At 46.5% G+C, this 20,746-nt stretch overlaps 1 protein-coding gene across 1 annotated transcript in view; it reads right to left on the bottom strand.

The window, feature by feature from the left end:
- Positions 1-211: 211 nt before the first annotated feature.
- Positions 212-20,746, bottom strand: part of EMP2 (epithelial membrane protein 2) — a 37,672-nt gene continuing 17,137 nt past the window's right edge. The window contains exons 2-5 of the mRNA XM_007462834.1: positions 8,430-8,564; positions 6,130-6,220; positions 1,683-1,829; positions 212-468 (exon numbers count right to left, since the gene is read on the bottom strand). Of these exons, the coding sequence (XP_007462896.1) occupies positions 281-468; positions 1,683-1,829; positions 6,130-6,220; positions 8,430-8,507 (504 nt within the window). The 5' untranslated portion in view covers positions 8,508-8,564 and the 3' untranslated portion in view covers positions 212-280. The remainder of the gene's footprint in view (positions 469-1,682; positions 1,830-6,129; positions 6,221-8,429; positions 8,565-20,746) is intronic.

Genomic DNA, 20,746 nt, shown 5'->3' with positions numbered 1-20,746 from the left:
CATGGTTAAGAAAGATACTGCTGAACACTTTTGGATCTGAGCATTGCTGGATCTTTGGCTTTGTGGTGTTGAGTCTTTCAGATGGGCAGGAGTTCTGAATTCCAGCCTTCATAGTCTATTCTCTGATCTCAAGAATGCAAAAATTCTTCTCTTCTTTTGGCTTTTAAAGGAAACAATGTGTTTGCTAGAAAAACCACAAAAAAAAAAAATTGATTATATACAAAACGGTTATCTGAACGTGGATTCTGTACTGCAGCGAAAGTGACCCAGCTCCTGGGCTTTATTTGCGCTTCCTCAGTATCAGGTACATGAGGCCGCTGATGAAGGTGAAAGCAAATGCCACCCAGGCCAGGATGAAGGAGTAGCCGTAGCTGCCGTCCGAGGTCAGGGCGTACAGTCTTGAGTTGTTCTTGTGAATGTCTTCGTGCCGGTCTGTATAAATGGAAGCTGCAATCATGACACACAGGCCTGTCGGAAGAAAGCCAGGGTCCAAATAAGTCACAGACCACAGCATGCACCAGGGACCTGAGGGGACTATGGTCAGAGCTGAAGACAAACTTCAGTTTTTGTCATTAGTAGGTATTTATTTTAGTCTCTTGGGAAGATTACAACTAATATTTTGTAGCAGAATAGTGCTGCCTACCCTGTAGCCATTCTGCTTCCCATTCTTGCTAGCTGAACTCAATGTTGTTTGGGCAGCCAGCTACCCAGCCCAAAGGGTCATAATTGGTCCAAGCCATCGGTCAGCCAGGCAGGAAGCAGTCTGCTTTGCAGGCCACGTACGGTCTCTGTTGCAACTACTCAACTCTGCTGTCGCAGCATGAAAGCAGCTTTGGATGATACATAAATGAGTAGGCGGGGCTGTGTTCCAATAACATTTTATTTGCAAAAACAGGCAGTGGGCCAGATTTGGCCCATGGGCCATAATCTGCCAACCCCTCTTGGCAATCCTGTTCCTGTTTACTTGCTATAGTTTATGGTTCCATGTGTCCCAGTTCTGGCCACAGAAAAGCCTTCCGTGAAAAATATAATACCCTGAAAAGAGGGAGATGTGGGAGGAGAAAGCATTTTTTTTGTTGCTGTATTTTCCCTTGCTTACTGTTTTAGAAACTGTTAGGCCAGGATGAATGTCTGGAGCTGCAGCAGCCTTTTGGGGGCCATGAGGTCATCACTGACACTCTGAAGATGACAGCATGGAAGGATGGAAGGAGTGGGGCTTCTTGATGATGCTGCTGAGCTGCCAAACCAACTCTGACACCTTCCACCTTTAAGCGATTTGTTATATAAAAAAAGTAAAAGTTTTTGTGGCCGAAGTCATTGTTAATTGGATTTTTCTCTTACTTGCAGCCAAAAGCATCCTCACTGAATCACCAACACTCACAGATATTAGTGGTAGGATGAGGTTAAGTACCCAGATTTTCCTTGGGGTAACTATGCTTCTCTCCTCTGTACCAAGACAGCAACTCCTACTTACCCTAGAGATCCCAGCTCAGGCTTCATATCTTCAGGACACTCTTCTTGACCCCCTAACTAAATCTGAAGTCTGAAGTATAAAACATCCCACCATGGCACAGCTGCCAACCTCTCCTTTCCAAGTCCTCACCTGCCACACTCCTCCCGGCTTCTACTCATGATTGGCTGGGAAGAGAGTGTTTACTCCAGAAGTCCATCGTTTTACTTACATGACATGAGCTGGATGATGGAGGTTAAAACAAATCTCTCTCCCTGCTTGAGGCGGAAGAGCTGGAGCACGAAGATCAGAAAGGCAATGCAGCAGAGAATGGTGGACAGGATCATGGTGGCCTGGACCGCCTGCACCGTGGAGAATTCTGTGGGGAAAGGGCAAGAGCTCATGACTGAGGACCACAGACCGCCCGGGCCCCTGGGGTGCACAGTGACAGCTCCAGAGCAGGGATGATGGGAAGCAAAAGGGCACCAGGCTTTCATCTGCACAGAATGAGCACAAGGGCAGCCAAGGAGTCTTCCTGACACCCCCTCCCTCCAGTGTCCATTTGTGCAATTGACCAGATGATCTCCAACATCCTTATCTGGAAAATGGAGCAAGAACCACCCACTCTGCAGTCTTCCTGGTTTGGGTATTGCCCCCAAGTGCCTGGCTCATGGTCAGTTTTTTTATTTAAAGTACAAATCCTCAGGTCCCAACCTGGCAGATTCTGGATCAAGAGGCTGGAATGGGATGGGTTGCGTCAGGATTGGGGGTCTGCACCGTATAAAGACCTCCAAAGGGATTCTTGGAGATACAGGGCTCACGGGGCTGAGGGACCTTCTGGAAGTGTTCTGTGGACACAAAATATCCTCTAAGAGGGTGAGCCTTGTGATTGTTATTTAGGAAAAGGGGAAGTGGTTTTTTCAGATTAGACTTAGTGAGTGGGGCATGAGAGCTTGGGGCTCAGCATCGGGAATTTTCAGCGAATAAAGGAGCTGGTCTTGGGTGGAGGGCACTGCGTGTGGGAAGGACACAGGTGAGGCTATGAAGGGGTCAAGTGCAGGGACTGGAGCCACCTGTGTGGGTCTCAGTTTCCTCACTTGTAAAATGGGGATAGTAATAGCTCCCACCTCATCAGTGGGGGAACATGGAATGAACTCAACTATGTAAGGATTTCAGGTGGGGCTAGCAAAGAGGGAGTCCCGTGTAAGGGCTGGATGTTATCACCAGGATGCAGCTAAGACAGGTGAGGGAACAGTGCCCAAAGCTGCAGAGGAAAACCTAAGGACAAATCCTCTTTTTTTTTAAAATTTTACCTGAAACTGACTGGAGGGAAGCATGATTTGTAAGTACTTAATCCAACATTTACAGCAATGGATCCTGGTCCACTGGATCTCTCAGAGAGCATCTAGCCCCCTCCCCATTCCCTACGGTGAGAACAGAAGCCAGAGCCCCACCCCCCACCCCCACACATACATACCATATGATTTCATATGAAGCCCAAGAGCAAGAGAGAGAGAACCATGGTGACAGAAGTCAGAAACCCTGCTCCTTGGGGCAGGGGGTGGTGGGAAGTGAGTGGAAAAGGGCTCGAGGAAACTTTCTGAGGTGATGGGAATGTTCTCTATCTTGCTTTGGATGATAGTTACATGGGTATAAATATAATTGTCAAAACTTTGAACTGAGCCCTTAAGAAGTGTGCATTTCCTTGTTTGTAAATTATAGCTCCATTAAAAATAAAAATCCTGGAGGCTACCCTGAGGTAAAATAAATCAGAATCTCTTGGTGTTGGGATCAGACAAGAAGTGGGGTAGGGCATGTAAAGTCCCCCAGGGAATTCCAACATGGGGCCAAGGTTGTGACCCTCTGGCTTACAGCAGAGCTTCCCAACTTTGCCCGATCCCAGGAATCACCTAGGGGCTTCTTAAAATAGATTCCTGGGCCTCTTCCTCTGAGATTATGATACAGTCCTTCTGGGATGGGCACCAGGAATCTGTATTTTTAGCAAGTACCCCAGGTGATGGGGCAAATATGGAAAACATGGCTGCTGCTGTAGACTGAATGCTTGTATACCCCCAAAAATTCATATGTTGAAATCCTAACCCCCAATGGGATGCTATTAGGAGGTGATTAGGTCATGAGGGTGGAGCCTTCATTAATGGGATGAGTGCCCTTATAAGAGACACAATAACTTGTCTTGCTCTCTGCTCTCTGCATGGTGAGGACACAACAAGAAGGTGGCTGTGTGCAAACCAGGAAGGGAGGCCTCACCAGACACTGGATCTGCTGGCACCTTGCGAGAAATAAGTATCTGCTGTTCAAGCCACCCCATCTATGGTATTGTCTTAGCAGCCCGAATGGACTAAGACAAAGGCTTTAAAGAAAAAGATGGATTCATTTTTTTTAGAGCAGAGTTTCTCAAAGCTGGGGGGTGGGTGCAGCATGTACCACTGTTGGCTGATGAGATGAACGTAGGTGGAACCCAACCAGGTCACCGAACAACCAAACCTCACCTAAAGAGAGGAATGTTCCCTTTGCTTGTGTTTAAATTCATCCAAGGACCCCCAAGGAGGAGGAGCTCTACACCTGGTGCTTTTGCACTTTTGTAACACCTGCCAGTATCTGGGTGTTGGTGGTGGTTTTGGTTTTTAACCAGGAAAGAACCAGAAACAGATTCAAAGCCATCAAAAGGCAAGTGCATGTGTTCAGAATTTAATAACATCATTTGGTTTTCAATGTAGTTTTTTTTTTAATGTTTTCTTTCTTTTATGGTAAGTCATACCAGTGTATGACTTACAATAGGCAGATAAAGTTCCCTTTAAAATAAATTTATGTAGGGAAAAAGTGAACTGTTTTAAAGCAGGTGTTGGCACGGTTTTTCTGTAAAGGCCAGACAGTAAATATTCTAGGCTTTGTGGCCATACAGTCCCTTGTTCATTGTCTTATTTTGGGTTTTTTTTTTTTTTTTTGCGGTACCGGGGCCTCTCAGTGTTGTGGCCTTCCCGGACCGGGGCACGACCCCGTGTCCCCTGCATCGGCAGGCGGACTCTCAACCACTGCGCCACCAGGGAAGCCCTATTTTGGGGGTTTTTTGCTTGTTTTTTTTTTTTACAATGCTTTAAAAATATAAAAACCATTCTTAGCTCATTGGACTGAATCTGGCTGGTAGTTTGCCAGCTAGTTATTTTAAAGGAAAATAAGGAAATTCCCTGGTGGTCCAGTGGTTAGGACTCCACGTTTCCACTGCAGGGGGCCCAGGTTCGACCCCTGGTCAGGGAACTAAGATTCTGCAAGCTGCATGGCACAGCCAAAAAAAAATTTTTTTTCAATTTAAAAAAATAAAGAAAAATAAGCGGTAAGAAATGCACACAGGGGATGTTATATGCAAATGACAGAAGCTGGGAAACATTGCCTCAGAGCACAGCCAGTGCTCCCAGCTGACCAGGCACCCTGGCAACGATGGGGCTCCAACAGGGAAGAATTGCTGTTTCCAGGGTCAAGGGTTAGCACAGCAGAGAAACAGACCCAGAGGGGAGGTGGCGTGGATTGCATTATGTGTTTTAGAATGCAGGCTTCAGAGTTGGTCATGTCTAGACTGGAATCCTAACTCCATCATTTACTCCTGACTTTGTGAACTTGGGTTTCTTCTCTGTGTCTCAGTTTCCCCATCTTAAAACAGCGCCAACAGTCCCTGCAGACAGGGACAGGAGATCATTTATGTAAAGGACTTAGCCCAATGCCTCCCAGTAAACCTTCAATAAATGATGCCTTCTATTGGTATTTTTGCTTTTATTATGAACGTTGACATTGTTATTGCTGGAATAGCGAGACTTTAGGACCCAGTGATCAAGGTCCCTTGCTCTCTAAATAGGATTCCACGAAAAAAACCCCATAAAAACAGGATGCTCGTTAAATTTGAATATCAGGTAGACAAAAACAATTTTTTTAGTATAAGTATGTCCCATGTAATATTTGGGACATACTTATACTAAATTATTAGTTGTTTATGTGAGATATAAAATTTAACTGGGCATCCAGTATTTTATCAGGCGCTGGGAGCCAAAATGCCTCTTCTATCAGTTCTACAACAGAAAACCAACCCATTCACTCCACAGTGGAGAGGGGTTGGCATGTTTTTAGGTGCAATTTTCTGTATTTGCAAAGCCCTTTTGTCTACTGTGGCTCCTGTACAGGGGCAGGCACTGCTGTCACCTGCATGTACAGCTGAGGCTATTGAGAGTCTGAGCACTCACGTGACCTGCCCAAGGTAAGGTCACACAGCTCTTAAAGGAGCCAGCTCTCAGGTTTCTGCCCATTAGGCTGCTCAGATGCAGGGAAGTAACACAGATGTCTCTGAGCCTATTTAGAGGTGTGGGGAGAAGATTCTAGATGAGGGCGGAAGCTGAGAAGGGGTGAGGGAGGGAAGCTCTGCTTGGCCAAGAAAGAGAGAAGAGAAGGGTGGGGCCCAGCATTCCTGGAGTTGGTGCCCTCTGGCCTCTGGCTTCCCCACCCGCTCCTGTCCCCAGCTTATGCTGACCCCTGCTCAGCATGCCCTGAGCAGCAGCCAGGCCCCTCTCTGCACAGGCTGTGATGAAGGAGGGGTGAGGAGTCAGACAACAGGGAAGCCTTTCTCCTGAGGGATCTTTTGTCACTCAGTGCTTTCCCAGCAGCTTCACACCCACCTTGAATGGAGTCATCGATTTCTGTACAATTCGTGTTGTTGACGCATACTCTCCAGATATCTGCAAAAAACTCCTCTCCTACCCACCAGGCCTGTAACACGAAATGGGAACACAGGGAAAGGCTGTTCGTTCATTATGAAAACACGGGCCCCTAATCAGGTGAGGCACAGGACTAGATGAAAATTCGGGACCGGTGCTTCTCAACCTGTGGTGTGCACGCAGGTCACCTGGGGATCTGGTTAGAATGCGGATTCTGGTTCAAGGGGTCTGGGGTGGGGCCTGAGAGTCTGCATTTCTAACAGGCTCCCAGGTGACGCCCACTCCACTAGTCTGCTGAAAGGGAAGGTCCAGGCCCTCCCAGGACGGGGGTGAGGAGGTGAGGCTCAGCTGGTGGTGATAAGAGTAGCCGGGGGTGAATTCCAACAGAACTGCAGGGGTGGTGCCGGAGGAAGGGGGGAAAGGATGAGATCTAGCGGGGAGAGCCTGTTTCAGATGAAATAATCAGACAAAAGACTCTCCTGCTTTCCATCCAAATGCTTCTGTTTCTCTCTGTGCTCCTGCTGCTCTTTGCCCCCAGATGGGCCTCCTTCTGCCTTCCGTCCACCCGAAGACTGGAATCTCCCCCCCACCCCACCCCCATCCAGGCAACAGTCGGTCACTGAGCTCCCACTACGCGCCTAAGGATAGTGCCAAGCACAATTCCTAACTCACCACGAAGACCGCATGACTCACTGACTGGCAAAAATGCCCACCTGTGTCTTCTCAGTAAGGGCCATGGTAACAGAAACACCCACAGGGATTAGCTGTTGCTGTGGCTGATGGCTTTTCTGCGCTTAATGTTAATCTATCCCTTTCACTATGTCTGGGACCTTTTCAGGATCCCAAGGGACTAGATGAAAGCAATAGAAAAAGATTCTAAAAGAACATTCAAAACCACTTAGTTCACAGAGAGTGGGTCCTTTGGATAATGGTAGGTTCCCAGGACTTTAACTCACAGCATCAATGTGGTCCCTGCCCTGGCCACTCATGACAGCTCTTCCAGGACCTCCAGGAACCCAGACCCAATCACTGCACTCCTTACAGGATCCTTACAGGATGTAGAGCCAGGAGCCTCTGGAATGCTTCAAATCCCAGCTCTGCCACTTTCCTGCCATGTCAATTCCAGCAGGCTCCCTAAATGCCCTGAGGCCCAGTTTCCTCATCATAAAATAGTGCCAGGAGAGGACCTATCTTGTAGACCTGAGGGGAGGATTAGATGAGATGATGCACATAAAAGGGCTGAGCATATGCGCTGCCAGAGTAAGTACTCCCTAAGTGACAGGTGTTGTCCTGGTCCGTGTTGTTGTTATTTTGATGATTAATTGACAGGAGCCTATATGCAGCCAGACTGGATGGTTGCTTGTAGGTGCACTTTTTGGCTTTCTGAGCAGACTTTCTGACTCTAAATGTCTCCACAGTCTGAAACTATCAGGATTGAAGCCAGGCCTTTGGATCAGGGTGTGGGCCATAGGGCATCTCTGGTAAAAAGCTTCATTTCCTGCCAGGAGGGACGTTAATCTATGACCATAGGTTATTTATCAAATGCTATATGGCTGTGAGCTGGACACTCAAGGAAAGAACTAAATTTGTCATGGGCTCATGGGCAGAATGGGGAAAGTTCCAAGCATGAGCTCTGCCGGGAAGGGCATGGCCAGGTGGGCTGGCAACAGGGGATCCTGTCAGTAAGGAGATGTCAGAGACAGGATGGGGCAAAGATCACCTGGGATGGGTCATCTGGGAGATCTAGGGCAATGGTCCTCAACCAAGGGTGATTTTGCCTCCCATGGGACACTTGGCAATATCTGAAGACATTTTTGGGCATTACAACTAGGGGCTAGAGTGCTGCTGGCATCACATGGGTAGAGACCGAGGATGCTGCTAAACATCCTACGATGTGCTAAACATCCACAAAAAGAATGATCCAGCCCAAAATGACAACCGTGCCACGGTTAAGAAAATGACCTGCAGAGAGCTGAATTTAAGCCACATCCTCAAAGGGCTTCCTACAGCCAAGGCATCGTGCCAGGCTCTGTGGGGGACTCAGGGATGAGAGGACCAAGGTTCCTGCCCGTCCAGACACATGTGATGCTTCGAACCACCACACTTAGGCCAAGAGTCCTCGGGCCCAGGCTGAGGAGATGGGTGTGCTTGGTAGGGAGGATGACTCCAAATTATAATCACCTTGGGGGAGTTCTCAATCCTACTTATACTGACTCTAGGATCCAGAGGTTCTGGGATGGTCAAAAGGAAAGGGAACTTACATTGTCGATGGTGGCAATGAAGAGCAACGCCGCAGACGTGATGTGGAAGATGATGATGAAAGCCAGAAGCACCAACATTTTCACGGGGCACAGTGGTGCACAGAGTAGTAGCGTTTAAAGCCCAGAGGAGATGTGCTAAAGAGGGTGAAAGAAATTCAAATTTGTCAGGGACAAAGCACTAGGAAAATGAAAAATAAGCAACTTTTCATGGGGTTTTAGAAAATCTTAAACAGCTCTTCCCATCTTTCATTTGCCTAGAGACTTTACTGGACAAAGTCTGGCAGGAGAAGCTCTTCTCTGTTGCATTCAGACGCCAGATATTCCCTGTGGAGGAGGAGGGGTGAAGACCAATTAAAATCCCTAATTTAGAAAAGCATTGTAAGTCTTCGAAGCAGCACACCGCAGGCACCTGGGCAGGAAAGAGTAGCTCTGTGTGTGCTAAAATGCTGTTCCAGATCCCCCACCCACCAGGCAATGCCATGGGGATTTCACAGCACCAGAGTAAGCTCACTGTCTGAGTATTCATTATCACAGTCCCTGCTGCCCTGCTGCGTAACAAAGCAAAAGTGATCAAATAGGAAAATACTTCCTAATGATCTGACCATTTATAAAATTAATCCCAATGTAAGTTGGTGCAGCCACTATGGAAAACAGTATGGAGGTTCCTGAAAAAACTAAAAATAGAATTGCCATATGATCCAGCAATCCCAGCCCTGGGCATATATCCACAGAAAATTCTAATTTGAAAAGATACATGCACCCCAATGTTCACAGCAGCACTATTCACAATAGCCAAGACATAGAATCAATCTAAATGACCATTGACAGAAGAACGGATAAAGAAGTTGTGGTATATATGTATACATAATGGAATACTACTCAGCCATAAAAAAGAATGAAATAATGCCTTTTGCAGCAACATGGACGGACCTAGAGATTATCATACTGAGTGAAGTAAGTCAAAGACAAATATCATATGATATCACTTAATGTGGAATCTAAAATATCACACAAATGAATTTGTTTACAAAACAGCAAGACTCACAGACACAGAAAACAAACTTATGGTTACCAAAGGGGAAAGAGGGTGGGGGAGGGATAAATTAGGAGTTTGAGATTAGCAGATACAAACTACTATATATAAAATAGATAAAACAACAAGGTATAGCACAGGGAACTACATTCATTATCCTGTAATAAACCATAGTGGAAAAGAATATGAAAAAGAAAATATATGTATATGTGTGTATGTGTGTATATATATATATATATATATATATATATATATATATATTTATATAACTGAATCAATTTGCTGTACACCAGAAACTAGCGCAACACTGTAAATCACCTATACTTCAATAAAAAATTAAAAAATTAATCCTCACTCAAACACCCCTCAATATCTAACCCCATCTGAATAACATCCAACCACAAAAGGCAAACACAATGCGTGGCCGACAGCCGCAGTTTCATTTTCCTCTCTGCACATGAAAAGACTGCATTTCCCAGCCTCGCCTGCAGTTAGGTCGGAGCCTTGTGACTAATTCTGGCCAATGGGCTGTAAGCAACATTGGCTTACGTCATTTCCAGGCTGAAGCATTTCCGGGCTGAAGAGCAGGTGTGAGTTCTCCATGCTCCGTCTCCTTGATGAAGTAGCTGGGATGGTGGCGCCGTGATGCGTTGAAGCCTCACACTTTGGACAGATACTGTGATTGGGAAATAAGCCTTTGGATGTTAAACCACTGAGATTCCAGGGTAAACTGCTTTTTACTATGGTTGGACAGTCTTAATCGTACAAAACAGAAAGCGATGACAAAGTGACATTGGAAATCTTGCAAAAGAACTAGGGTTGTATCAGGTTGATGAAAGTGACACTGAAGAACCGCTCAAAAGGCACCGAAGGGGTTAATACATGAAGACCTGTCCAAGCTGAACCAGTTAACAATAAAAGAGGAAAAAAATAAACTTGAATGATGTGGAAGAAGAAAAAGGAGTGGAAGGAGGAGGAGGAGGAGGAGAGGAAGAAAGCAAAGAAAGAAAAGCGCTCAAAAGAATGCTTTGAATATCAAAGGATAAACAGCGACACTTGGGAAAACTGATGAAGTCTTTGAACATTTTTGCAAAAATGACCATCGTCTTGGTCAAACGACATGCAAATGTCAAGCAAAAATGTCACATCAGGGGCTTCCCTGGTGGCGCAGTGGTTGAGAGTCCGCCTGCCGATGCAGGGGACACGGGTTCGTGCCCCGGTCCGGGAAGATCCCACGTACCGCGGAGCGGCTGGGCCCGTGAGCCATGGCCGCTGAGCCTGCGCGTCCGGAGCCTGTGCTCCGCAACGGGAGAGGCCACAGCAGTGAGAGGCCCGCGTACCGCAAAAAAAAAAAAAGTCACATCAACCAATCCTGTTGGACGAGTGAATGCTACTAACTCCCCAAATCAACACTTGATTCATTCTTCTTTCATTCCAATAATTTGTGACCCGTTACTATTACTAAAATTTTGTGTAACATAAAATTAAGTTTTAGTTTCACTTTTAAAAACCAAATCAGACCTTGTTTTCACTATGTATGATAACATTATAGCACCAGTTTTAAATGGATTGATTTTATTTTTTAACAGTCTCTTTCTCTCCCTCCAAGTACTCCACCCTCCCACACACATTTTTTCTGAACCATTTGAGAGTAAGTTGCCTATGCCATAATTTACGTCTAAATACTTCTGTGTGCATCTCTGAAAAACAAGGACATTCCTGTACATAACCATAGCATGATAATCACAAAAATTTCACATTTTACAATATTTTATCTCACCTACAGTCCATATTCAAATTTCTCCAATAATCTCAGTAACGGCCTTAACTATGTTTTTGGTCCAGGACAAATCCAAGATAATGCACTGCATTTTGTTATCACATCATATTAGATTCTAATCTAATCTAATCTAATCTAGAATGGTTCCTTAGCCTTTCTTGGCCTTTCCTGGCATTGATATTATGTAAGAGTACTGACCATTTATTTTGTAGAAAGTCTCTCCATTTGTTTAATGCTTCCTAACGATTAGATTCAGGGTATGCTTTCTTGGCAAGAATACTCCATACTCATGTGTCCTTAGTGTGTCCCACCAGGGGGCATAGGATGTCAGTTTGTCCATTATTGGTGATGTTAACTTTGATTAAGGGGTTAAGGTTTACCAGATTTCTCCATTGTGCATTTCTCCTTTGTAATTAAAAAGTAATCTCTGGGGAGGTATTTTTTAGTGTGATAAAATGCACATAATTTTAAAATGTACTATTAATGACAATTAGTACGTTCACAATGTTGTACCTCCATCACCACTATCTAGTTCCAGAACACTTCCTCACCTTGAAAGGAAACCTTGTACTCATTAAGCAGACACTCCCCATTCCTCCCTCCACTCGCCCCTGGCAACCACTAATCTGCTTTCTTTCTATGGATTTGCGCATTCTGGATACTTGGAAACAGAATGACACAAGACTTGTCCTTTTGTGTCTGCCTTCTTTTATTTAGCAGTGTTTTCAAGGTTCAGCACATGTAGGGAGATATTTTGAGATGATGTAAAGAACTAATCTCTCATCAAAATGTCACCCCGATAGTTTGAGCATCCACTGATATTTCTGAAATAGAATAATTTAAAATCGACTTTTTGGACAAATACCATATGATACCACTTATATGTGGAATCCAAAATACGACACAAATGAACATATCTACGAAACAGAAACAGACTCACAGACATAGAGAACAGACTTGTGGTTGCCAAGGAGCGTGGTGGGGGACGGAAGGACTGGGAGTATGGGATTAGCAGATGCAAACTATTATGTATAGAATGGATAAACAACAAGGTCCTGCTGTGTAGCACAGGGAACTATATTCAATATCCTGTGATAAACCATAATGGAAAAGAAAATGAAAAAGACTATATATATATATATATATATATACACATATATATACGGATAACTGAATCACTTTGCTGTAACAGCAGAAATTCACACAGCATTGTAAATCAACTAGACTTGAATAAATTTTTTTTAAAAAGAATAAAATAGCCTTTTTCTGATACCAACTCTCCCACTTAGAGAGCTGCACTGCACAAAACCCTCCAAACCCTCCACCCTTTCTCTGACCAGGCTCACTCCCACTCGTGGGACGCATTATTCCCTCGTGAGCTCACACAGGGGCTCCTCTTTGAGACCCAGGACTCATAAACAATGAGCCAGGAGCCATGTGGCTTCAGAGCTCAGCCTGGGCGGTCCCAGCCGCAATTCTGCACATCATTTGGAAGAACCCAGTGAAATCAGCTCACAGATTCTCCCAATTCTTTTAAAAAGGACAAATTCCCCTTTGTTTAGGCCTGCCATGCTGCCTCCAAATAGATGCGTTTCTGACCCTCACAAAAAAAGGTGCATTACCACACTGAATGCCATGTTACTTTAATATCAGCTGGAATGCCAAAGTGCCAGCATCACAGGCAGTGCCAATAACTACAGGGTGATAATAGCTTTACATATTGTCCAGCTCAGATGACACAAATACGTAAGGACACATAACTAAAACTTTCTAGAAAAGGAAAGAAAGGCTTTAACTAACTCTTTCCTAAAGTGTGGAATTCAAATGTTATAAGGCATGATTTTGGATTGTGCATTGATATGGCATTAAACAACAGTGAACCACTGAACAGTGAACCACGTAGTAAGAAAGTCCCCATTCTAATCCTTCCAAGTCCATCAAGGAAAAAGACCCTGGGGTGCTAGACTGTCTCTAACACTTAGCAATTTTCTTTCAAACCAAAAGAAAAAGCAGAACTCTGGATGGGTCACAGTGCATAGCCAGGATTTAACAACGTTGTTTAGATTTTATTTCTTTTCGAGGTTCTTTCTTTTTATAAGAAGTAATACCATTTATAGTAGTGATAGAAAGTCGTCTTTTAAAACAACTTTATTGAAGTTTTAAAAGTCATGTAAGAAAAATATTATGTAAATAAAAGGGCAGGTGGTCTTCAATGTCAGCAAAAATCCTGACGGTGGTTCTCAAATGCCTAGTGTCTGGGAAACACTGCTTTCACACCTGGGAGTGATTCCAGTTGGAATTCCAGACATTAGAAATAAAGCCCTGCAGAGAAAAGAGTAAGTTTTTACGAGAGGTCAAGTAAGGTCTTGAGCTCAGTGTAAGAGAAAAGTCTAGAGGCATACAAGGGTGGCTATGGCTTGGTTTGAACCATTAGGAGTCCAGGAGAATTAGGGAAAACAGACATGTCACCTACTTAGTACTCTCCCATGTTGGTGTCTGGAATTCAGATCCCCAGTGAAAAACAAAATGAGGTAAATCAGTGACAGAACTTTCAGACCTAAGGCATTGCTCGGTAACCTCACCAGAGGGTTTGGAGTCAATTATTCACAAATAGAGAAGACCCCATGAACTTTTTGTTGTTGTTGTTGCGGTACGCGGGGCCCTCACCATTGTGGCCTCTCCCGTTGCGGAGCACAGGCTCCGGACGCACAGGCTCAGCGGCCGTAGCTCACGGGCCCAGTCGCTCCGCGGCACGTGGGATCTTCCCGGACCGGGGCACGAACCCGTGTCCCCTGCATCGGCAGGCGGACTCTCAACCACTGCATCACCATGAACTTTTAAAAGACTAAACATGATCCTCTATCCTTGCATCTCTGTACCGAAGGAAGTTCCCCTTCGTCACTATCCGTGACTCACTCTTCAAGTTCCTTTCCTTTAGTGACCCACTCTTCCCAGTTTCCTGTGCGTTTTTCCAGAAATATTCGTTAGGTGGGAACACTTATTCCACACTCCTTAGGTTTTCATGTGGAGGGAGCTGCCCCAGGGGGACACTCCTGGCCTCAGGTCCCGCCCCTCACTCACTCCTTTGATCCTGACTGGAGGGTGCATCAGTGTCCACTTTCTGGATTGGTGGAGCTCAACCACTGAGAGGCCACCTTGCAGCGTTTTTTCTTTGTCCTTCCCCACACCTCCTCCCTAGACAGCGAGCGAGTGGGTGTGTCTGTCCCCCAGAGCCCCAATTTCCCTTGGCTTAGGGGTCCAGGGGCTCATGGGGGGCAGGGGTGTGCAGCTAAGAGCCCATCCTCCAACCCAGCTTTTCTCACTTGATAATATCTCTAGAGATCATTCTTTTCCAGCATATGGATCCATCTCATTCTTGCAATGGTTGCCTGGTGTTCGGTTGGGTGGCTATGCCACAATCTACTCCGTTAGTTCCCCACTGATGGCCATTTAGGGCGTTTCCAGACTTTTTGCTACTCCAAACTACACTGCAGTGAACATCCTTGCACTTATTTCTTTGCATGCTTGTGTTAGTATTTCTGAGGGGCAGATTCCAAGAAGTAGAGGTGCTGGGTCAAAGGATAAGTACATTTAATTTATTTTACTTTTAATTTTTCAATTCAATTCAAACTTAATTTACTGCCAAGCATAAACTGGACACTGTTAGTGCTGTGCCAGCCTTGATCTTCAGAGGGTTTTCAAAGGGTATAAAGTACTGGACCAACTGTTATGTATGGACTGGGTAGGTAGACAAGCCTTGATGTCATGTTTTCTGAGTTAATAACATCCCTTAGTTCCCCCAGAAGTATAATTCTAGCCTATACAGACTAGCCTCTGCCGTCCCCGTGGCTCTTCCCAGCGGTGCTGTCTCCTTCCCATGTTTTCTCCTGCACTGGGACTCTGTGGACCCTCTCTGGAGATACTGAAGAACAGACAGCTCCTTGGGCTATAGATGTTGGATGAAGGCCAGCCCAACAAACCCAGGGTGGCATCAAATTCATCTCTGCCATTCACAGAAATTTATTTTCCCTTCCAAAAATGTCATACTGAATGCTGATCCCTTTTGTCTCCCCTTTTCCTTGTGGGCTTCAGCGCTCTGCCAGCCAGGTCTGGTCTCAGTTCCTTGGAGCTGAGCTTCCGGGAGCACCCTGTCCCTTCCACCCTCAGCTGGCTCTCTCTTGCGCTGTCCAGGTCTCAACTCAAGCATCCCCTCCTCAGAGAAGCGGATCACCCAGTAGCCATGCCCCTCTGGTACTGTGTATCCCATCAGTATCTGTCCCATCCCCCTGGCTTATTTTCTTTGGAAGATTTTCACTGTCAGAAAGCATCTTATTTGTTCACTTGATTGTTATCCATTCCCCCTCTTTCTCTGCTGTGCTGGGTGCACAGAAAGCTATTTGCTGTCATTTCTAGTTCTAGGAATGTAGAACTATAAAGGCTCTGGGAAAACTCAAAGCCCTGATTGTCCAGAGGCAGGAACTGAGGCCAGAAAGAGCCATGACACGCTCAGATCTCACAGCAAAGCAGGAGCAAGAGAAGGACTAGGGGGTCTTCTGGCCCCCACTCCAATTGCCCTTTTGACCTCAGTGGGAGACCCCTCACAGGGTGCACAGCAATCTTTCAATAGTCAACAACCATTTCCCAAAAGCCTCTGTCACTTTCAAGCACAACTTTCACCGAGCAGTCTGAATCACGTTGTTTTTCCTTCGGTGATTTCTTCAGGGGCTGAGCAGGACATTCTGAGCAGCCACCTGGGTTGGGGTGTTTCCCTGTCTGAAGGTTGGAGACTGTACTAGATGAGCTTTAAAGTTCCTGTCTAGAAAGCAGTCTTATGATTTGCAGAACTTCTCTTTTAAAAATATGATTCGATCTACATAATACATGTGATGATTAAGAAAAAAGAAGGTAGGGCTTCCCTGGTGGCGCAGTGGTTGAGAGTCCGCCTGCCGATGCAGGGGACGCGGGTTCGTGCCCCGGTCCGGGAGGATCCCACATGCCGCAGAGCAGCTGGGCCCCGGAGCCATGGCCGCTGAACCTGCACGTCCGGAGCCTGTGCTCCGCAACGGGAGAGGCCACAACAGTGAGAGGCCCGCGTACCGCAAAAAAAAAAAAGAAAAAGGAAAAAGAAGGTAATAGAATCAAAGGCATATGATGAAAACCACAGCCTCTGCCCTACAGTCCTGATCCCCGGAAGCGATCTCTTTTAACACTTTCAGCTGTTTATTTTCCCCATAGTTCCATATGTCCAAACAATATTCATATATTTCTCTTTCCTGATTCATCTATTATAAACATTACTGACTTCCTGCCTAAGGAAGAGTTTCTTTCACCATCATCACTGTCCATCTTCCTACTCCCACCGTCCCAATATAGTCTTATCACACATCGATAATTCTCATTTACACTATGACCGTGCAGATGTTGCACAATGCAGGGCCAAATAGTGTACTATGATTTTGCACTTTTTTCTTAAAAACTCTTCTCTTCCCTAGCATTACTAATTGTCTTTTCTCTGCTCTCTCTGTGGCTCTATTTTCCCCATTTCTTCAGTTCTTTCCAAACTTCTTATCACTCCAGGACTTCTACTGCAGAACCCCAGATGCAAAGCAATGCACAGTTTCAGTTGCAAGCCTGTAATTAGACTCCTCCTTTGCAGTGTACTGTCTCGAGCCAGTTTTTCTCTTCTAACTCTGCCCTCCCCTGCTCTCTGCCAGGCGCAGCCTCAGCAACTGCTGCTGTCACAGGACAAGCAAGACAAATATTCTTCAGGCAAGACCAGCAAATCTGCTCCTAACTGTGACCAGGGCACAGGATGCCAGCATAACCTCGAGACATGTAGGAGACAAAGCAGATCCCTGGGGAGGGGTTGTGCTCAGAGGGGGTCATCCCACAAGAAAGGAGACTCCTCATGATTAAAGGTCGAGTTGCGGTTTACACAGCGTATCTTGTGTTGGATCTTCATGTCAACCCTGTGAAGCTGGCAGGGCAAGGTATCATTATCCCCATTTTACAGATGAAAAGCTGAGGCTCACAGAGGCATCACATGATTCGCCAAAGTTCACAGAGTTGGGACTCTAACCTCTGGTGTTCCAACTCCAAATCCAGGACATTTTTATACTACCCACTTTCCTGTTCCCATGCTTAGAGCCTAATGAAAATCAGGCGAGAGGGCACAGGCAACATCAATTCATCTCTGTATGCTTCACCTTTGGCTGGATTTCCCTCAAGCTTTGCACCAGGCAGGGGGGATTTGGGAAGGCAGTGTCTCTCTGCCCTGGCCATTAGCTAAAGTTGAGATATGACTGGGCTAATTCAGAGAGGACTTCATTAAAATCTATGCTTTAGTCATCATTTGTACTAAAAATAGAATTTCTTGCATTTCTAATCCTACTAGCTCACCGGCCCAGCTGAAGCATGTGTTGTCTTTATTGATCTACTCTGAGATTGGTTTGGACTTTGGATAGAGTTTTTCCTTGATCACTAAAAGGATTTATTCAGACACAGTAGAATGGACTCAGTTCTGTTTTCTAAATTTATCACAATGCACCCCCTTTCCACCCAGAAACTCAGGTGGATCTCACCACCCTGATTTAGGTGCATTGTAGGAATCGTGGTAAAGCATTTTCGGACTGAAGGCCTAAATACTCCCTATTCCATAAAATACCCATAAAAATAATCACATAAAATAACAGAGAACACAGAATATTCGAACTTAAGATTTCTTTTTAAGGAAGAAGAATCAGCAGCTGGAATAGAAGGAGCAGCAAATGGGTTTCCTTGAGCAGAAGCAAGAACCCTCTGGGTATCACACCTGGAGCGAGCAGGGGAGAGGGGAGGAGGGGGCGAGGCACTGGGAGGTGTAGGTGGGGCTATGGAAATTCTGCACACAGAATGCCGTTTTCGTGGTTCAGTGAACTTCAAGTTCTAAAGGCTGATGGTTTAAAAAAAAAGGCTTATGGTATGGGATAAGGGATGGTACTCCCAGAAATGTCCATCCAGACCTCCGATGACAAATAGAATATGCCAAGAACTGGCATCTCCTCGCTGCCTCCTAAGTAGCAGTGCTGTCCTACTACACCTTGGTCCAATGTTTGCTTGAAATGTGTGTGTGTGTGTGTGTGTGTGTGTGTGTGTGCTGCACATCTAGCACTGGGTGTGGAGAAAGTCCTGCTGGTGACTCACCGGCCCTCCCTCCCCCAAAAGCAACTTTTGATCTGTCGTTGATGGTGGGACATCACCAGTAGGGTCTTACACATGAAGAGAAGGCGAAGGGACCTTCCCACGGGTGATGTGAGTGTCCCCTCCTCTCCTTCCCTTCAGAAAAACACAAATCCCCAACACAGGGAGCCCCGGCCCCTGCCTGCTGTTGCTGAAAGGAAGCTGCTTTGGCCACGTTCCATTATGTGCAGGGGAGCGAGAGTCAGCCAGCAGCTTCCCGCAGCTGTTAGGATGACCACCCGACCACCTGATTCTAACCCCACCCTCGGGAGTTCTCCCTGCAATTTAAACCACGGCCCATTCTCAGCTGAGTCGGAGCCTTTCCCCGGAATTGTAAGCAAAAGGACAATCCTGAGGCCTAGAACCTTTCAAAAGACCTGAGATGTTTGGTGTCTGAGGTTTCCCCAGCCCAGAAGGGCTCCACTCACAGGCCCCCGCTCAGAAAGCCAGGGAGGCTCTGGGCGCTGAGCCCCGCGGAAGGCCAGCTGGTAAGCAGGCTCCTGGGCCCCACGGCTAGAGGGACTCCAAGGCCCGCTCTGGAGCTGGCAGTTCTGCCCCAGGCTGACTGAGACTCCGCACCTCCACCACATACCACCCACAGCACTCAGAAGGGACAGTGGCTTTGGCCTGTTTTCAGGAAGGCAGAGGTCAGCTCAGCCTCCTTCCTGCTCTGGTATCTGGACACCAACCAGCCCGAATAGCCAGGCGTCCAAGATGCCCTGGGGATGATGGAAGCCCTTCGCCCTGGGTGGCCCAGCTTTGTGCTCACTGCGTCTGGGGCTTCTAGGCACAGAGCCAATGCTTGCCTCTGTCCGGAAATGGACACTGGGATTTGGCAGTGCTCCAGGGCAGAAGCCACTGAGGACGATTCTGCCTGAGTCTCTCAATCCACTGTAATAATAATAACTACTATATCAGCAATAATGATAGCCAACATTTATTGCCTAGTATGTGCCAGGCACATGTATTAACTTATGCATTCCTCACAAAAACACTATGCTGTAGGTGCTATAATTAGCCTCATTTTATAGGTAAAGAAAATAAGGCTCAGAGAGGTTAAGCAACTTATCTAAGACCACACAGCTAGTAAAGGCTGGAGCTGGGATTTGAAGTTAGACAATCTGCCATCTGAGAAGCCACCATGTTGCCCACCTTAAATCTGAATTTCTCTTCCCTTTTGGGATCCTGTCATCCTCCGGCCTGATCAGGAGATGGGTCCAAAGTCCTGGGGCCACATGTGTCTTTGGATGCTGGCCATCACTACATGTCAGGCAACAAGCACTCATTGAGTGCCCACTGCTTACCAGTCCCTGGTGACACGCGGGTGAGTAAGGCAGGCTCCACGTCCCATGGGAGCTGCCAGGTACATAAAGAACAAGGGCGTATAAATAAATAAACATGATGTGATGACATGCGTGCTATGAGAACGTAAAGGAAAGTGTGACTAGCCCCATGCTGGGGTCGGGGTAGCATCAGAGGCTTCATGGAGGAAGCAACATCTGGACTAGATCTCAAACGATGGGCGGTTTGCCAGGCAGAGCCGTGGGGACAGCGTGTTGCAGGCAAAGGGAACGGGATGATCCGAGGCACAGAAGCATTACCAGTGTGAGCAGGGGGTGGGCTGGGCAGGGCCCGGGGCTGAGCCAGAACTCTAGGCCAGGTGAAAAGCTCGATGGGGCTTGGACGTTTGAGTGTTATCCTGGGGCCAGTGGGGAGAGGGGGAAGGCTTTGAAGCAGGAAAGGAATAAGATCTGCCTGTATAAGAAAAACATCCCACAATCAGGAGGATGGATTAGAAGGAGACGAATTGGGGGAAGCTGTCAGAGAAGCCCTGGTGAGAAAAGGAGAGGGTCCAGATGAAGGTAAAAACTGGGAGGTGAGCAGAAGGGAGGGATGGAGACTCTTCAGAAGGAGAATCAGCAGAACCCGGGGATGGGTGGGGCGTCGGGCAAAGGATTCTGGGGGCTCACAGTGGCCGCTGGTTCCACTAATGTGCTTGGCTTAGAGCAGGAAGAGCACATTTGAAGGGTGAGGGAAACAGTTCACCAGCGTTAGAAATGTCTGGTTACCAACGGTGGATCTGCTCCCGGGCAACTGGAAATATGGGCGGCACTGTCACCCAGGAGGAGACAGGAGCTGGGCACAGAAATCCCTGTGTCGTGGGTGTGTGGATGTGAGATACAGCCGCTAGTAACTATGAAACAGCACCAGGGAGAAAGGGCTGGGGGGGGGGGGTCGGGGGAAAACCAAGAGCGGATGGGGGGACCCCAAAACCCAGGAGGACAA

The sequence above is a fragment of the Lipotes vexillifer genome, unplaced genomic scaffold (assembly GCF_000442215.2).
Source record: "Lipotes vexillifer unplaced genomic scaffold, Lipotes_vexillifer_v1.1 scaffold306, whole genome shotgun sequence".
Lineage (NCBI taxonomy): Eukaryota > Metazoa > Chordata > Mammalia > Artiodactyla > Lipotidae > Lipotes > Lipotes vexillifer.
Note: the sequence above shows the minus strand (reverse complement) of the source record. Positions and strands in the feature narration are given on the sequence as shown.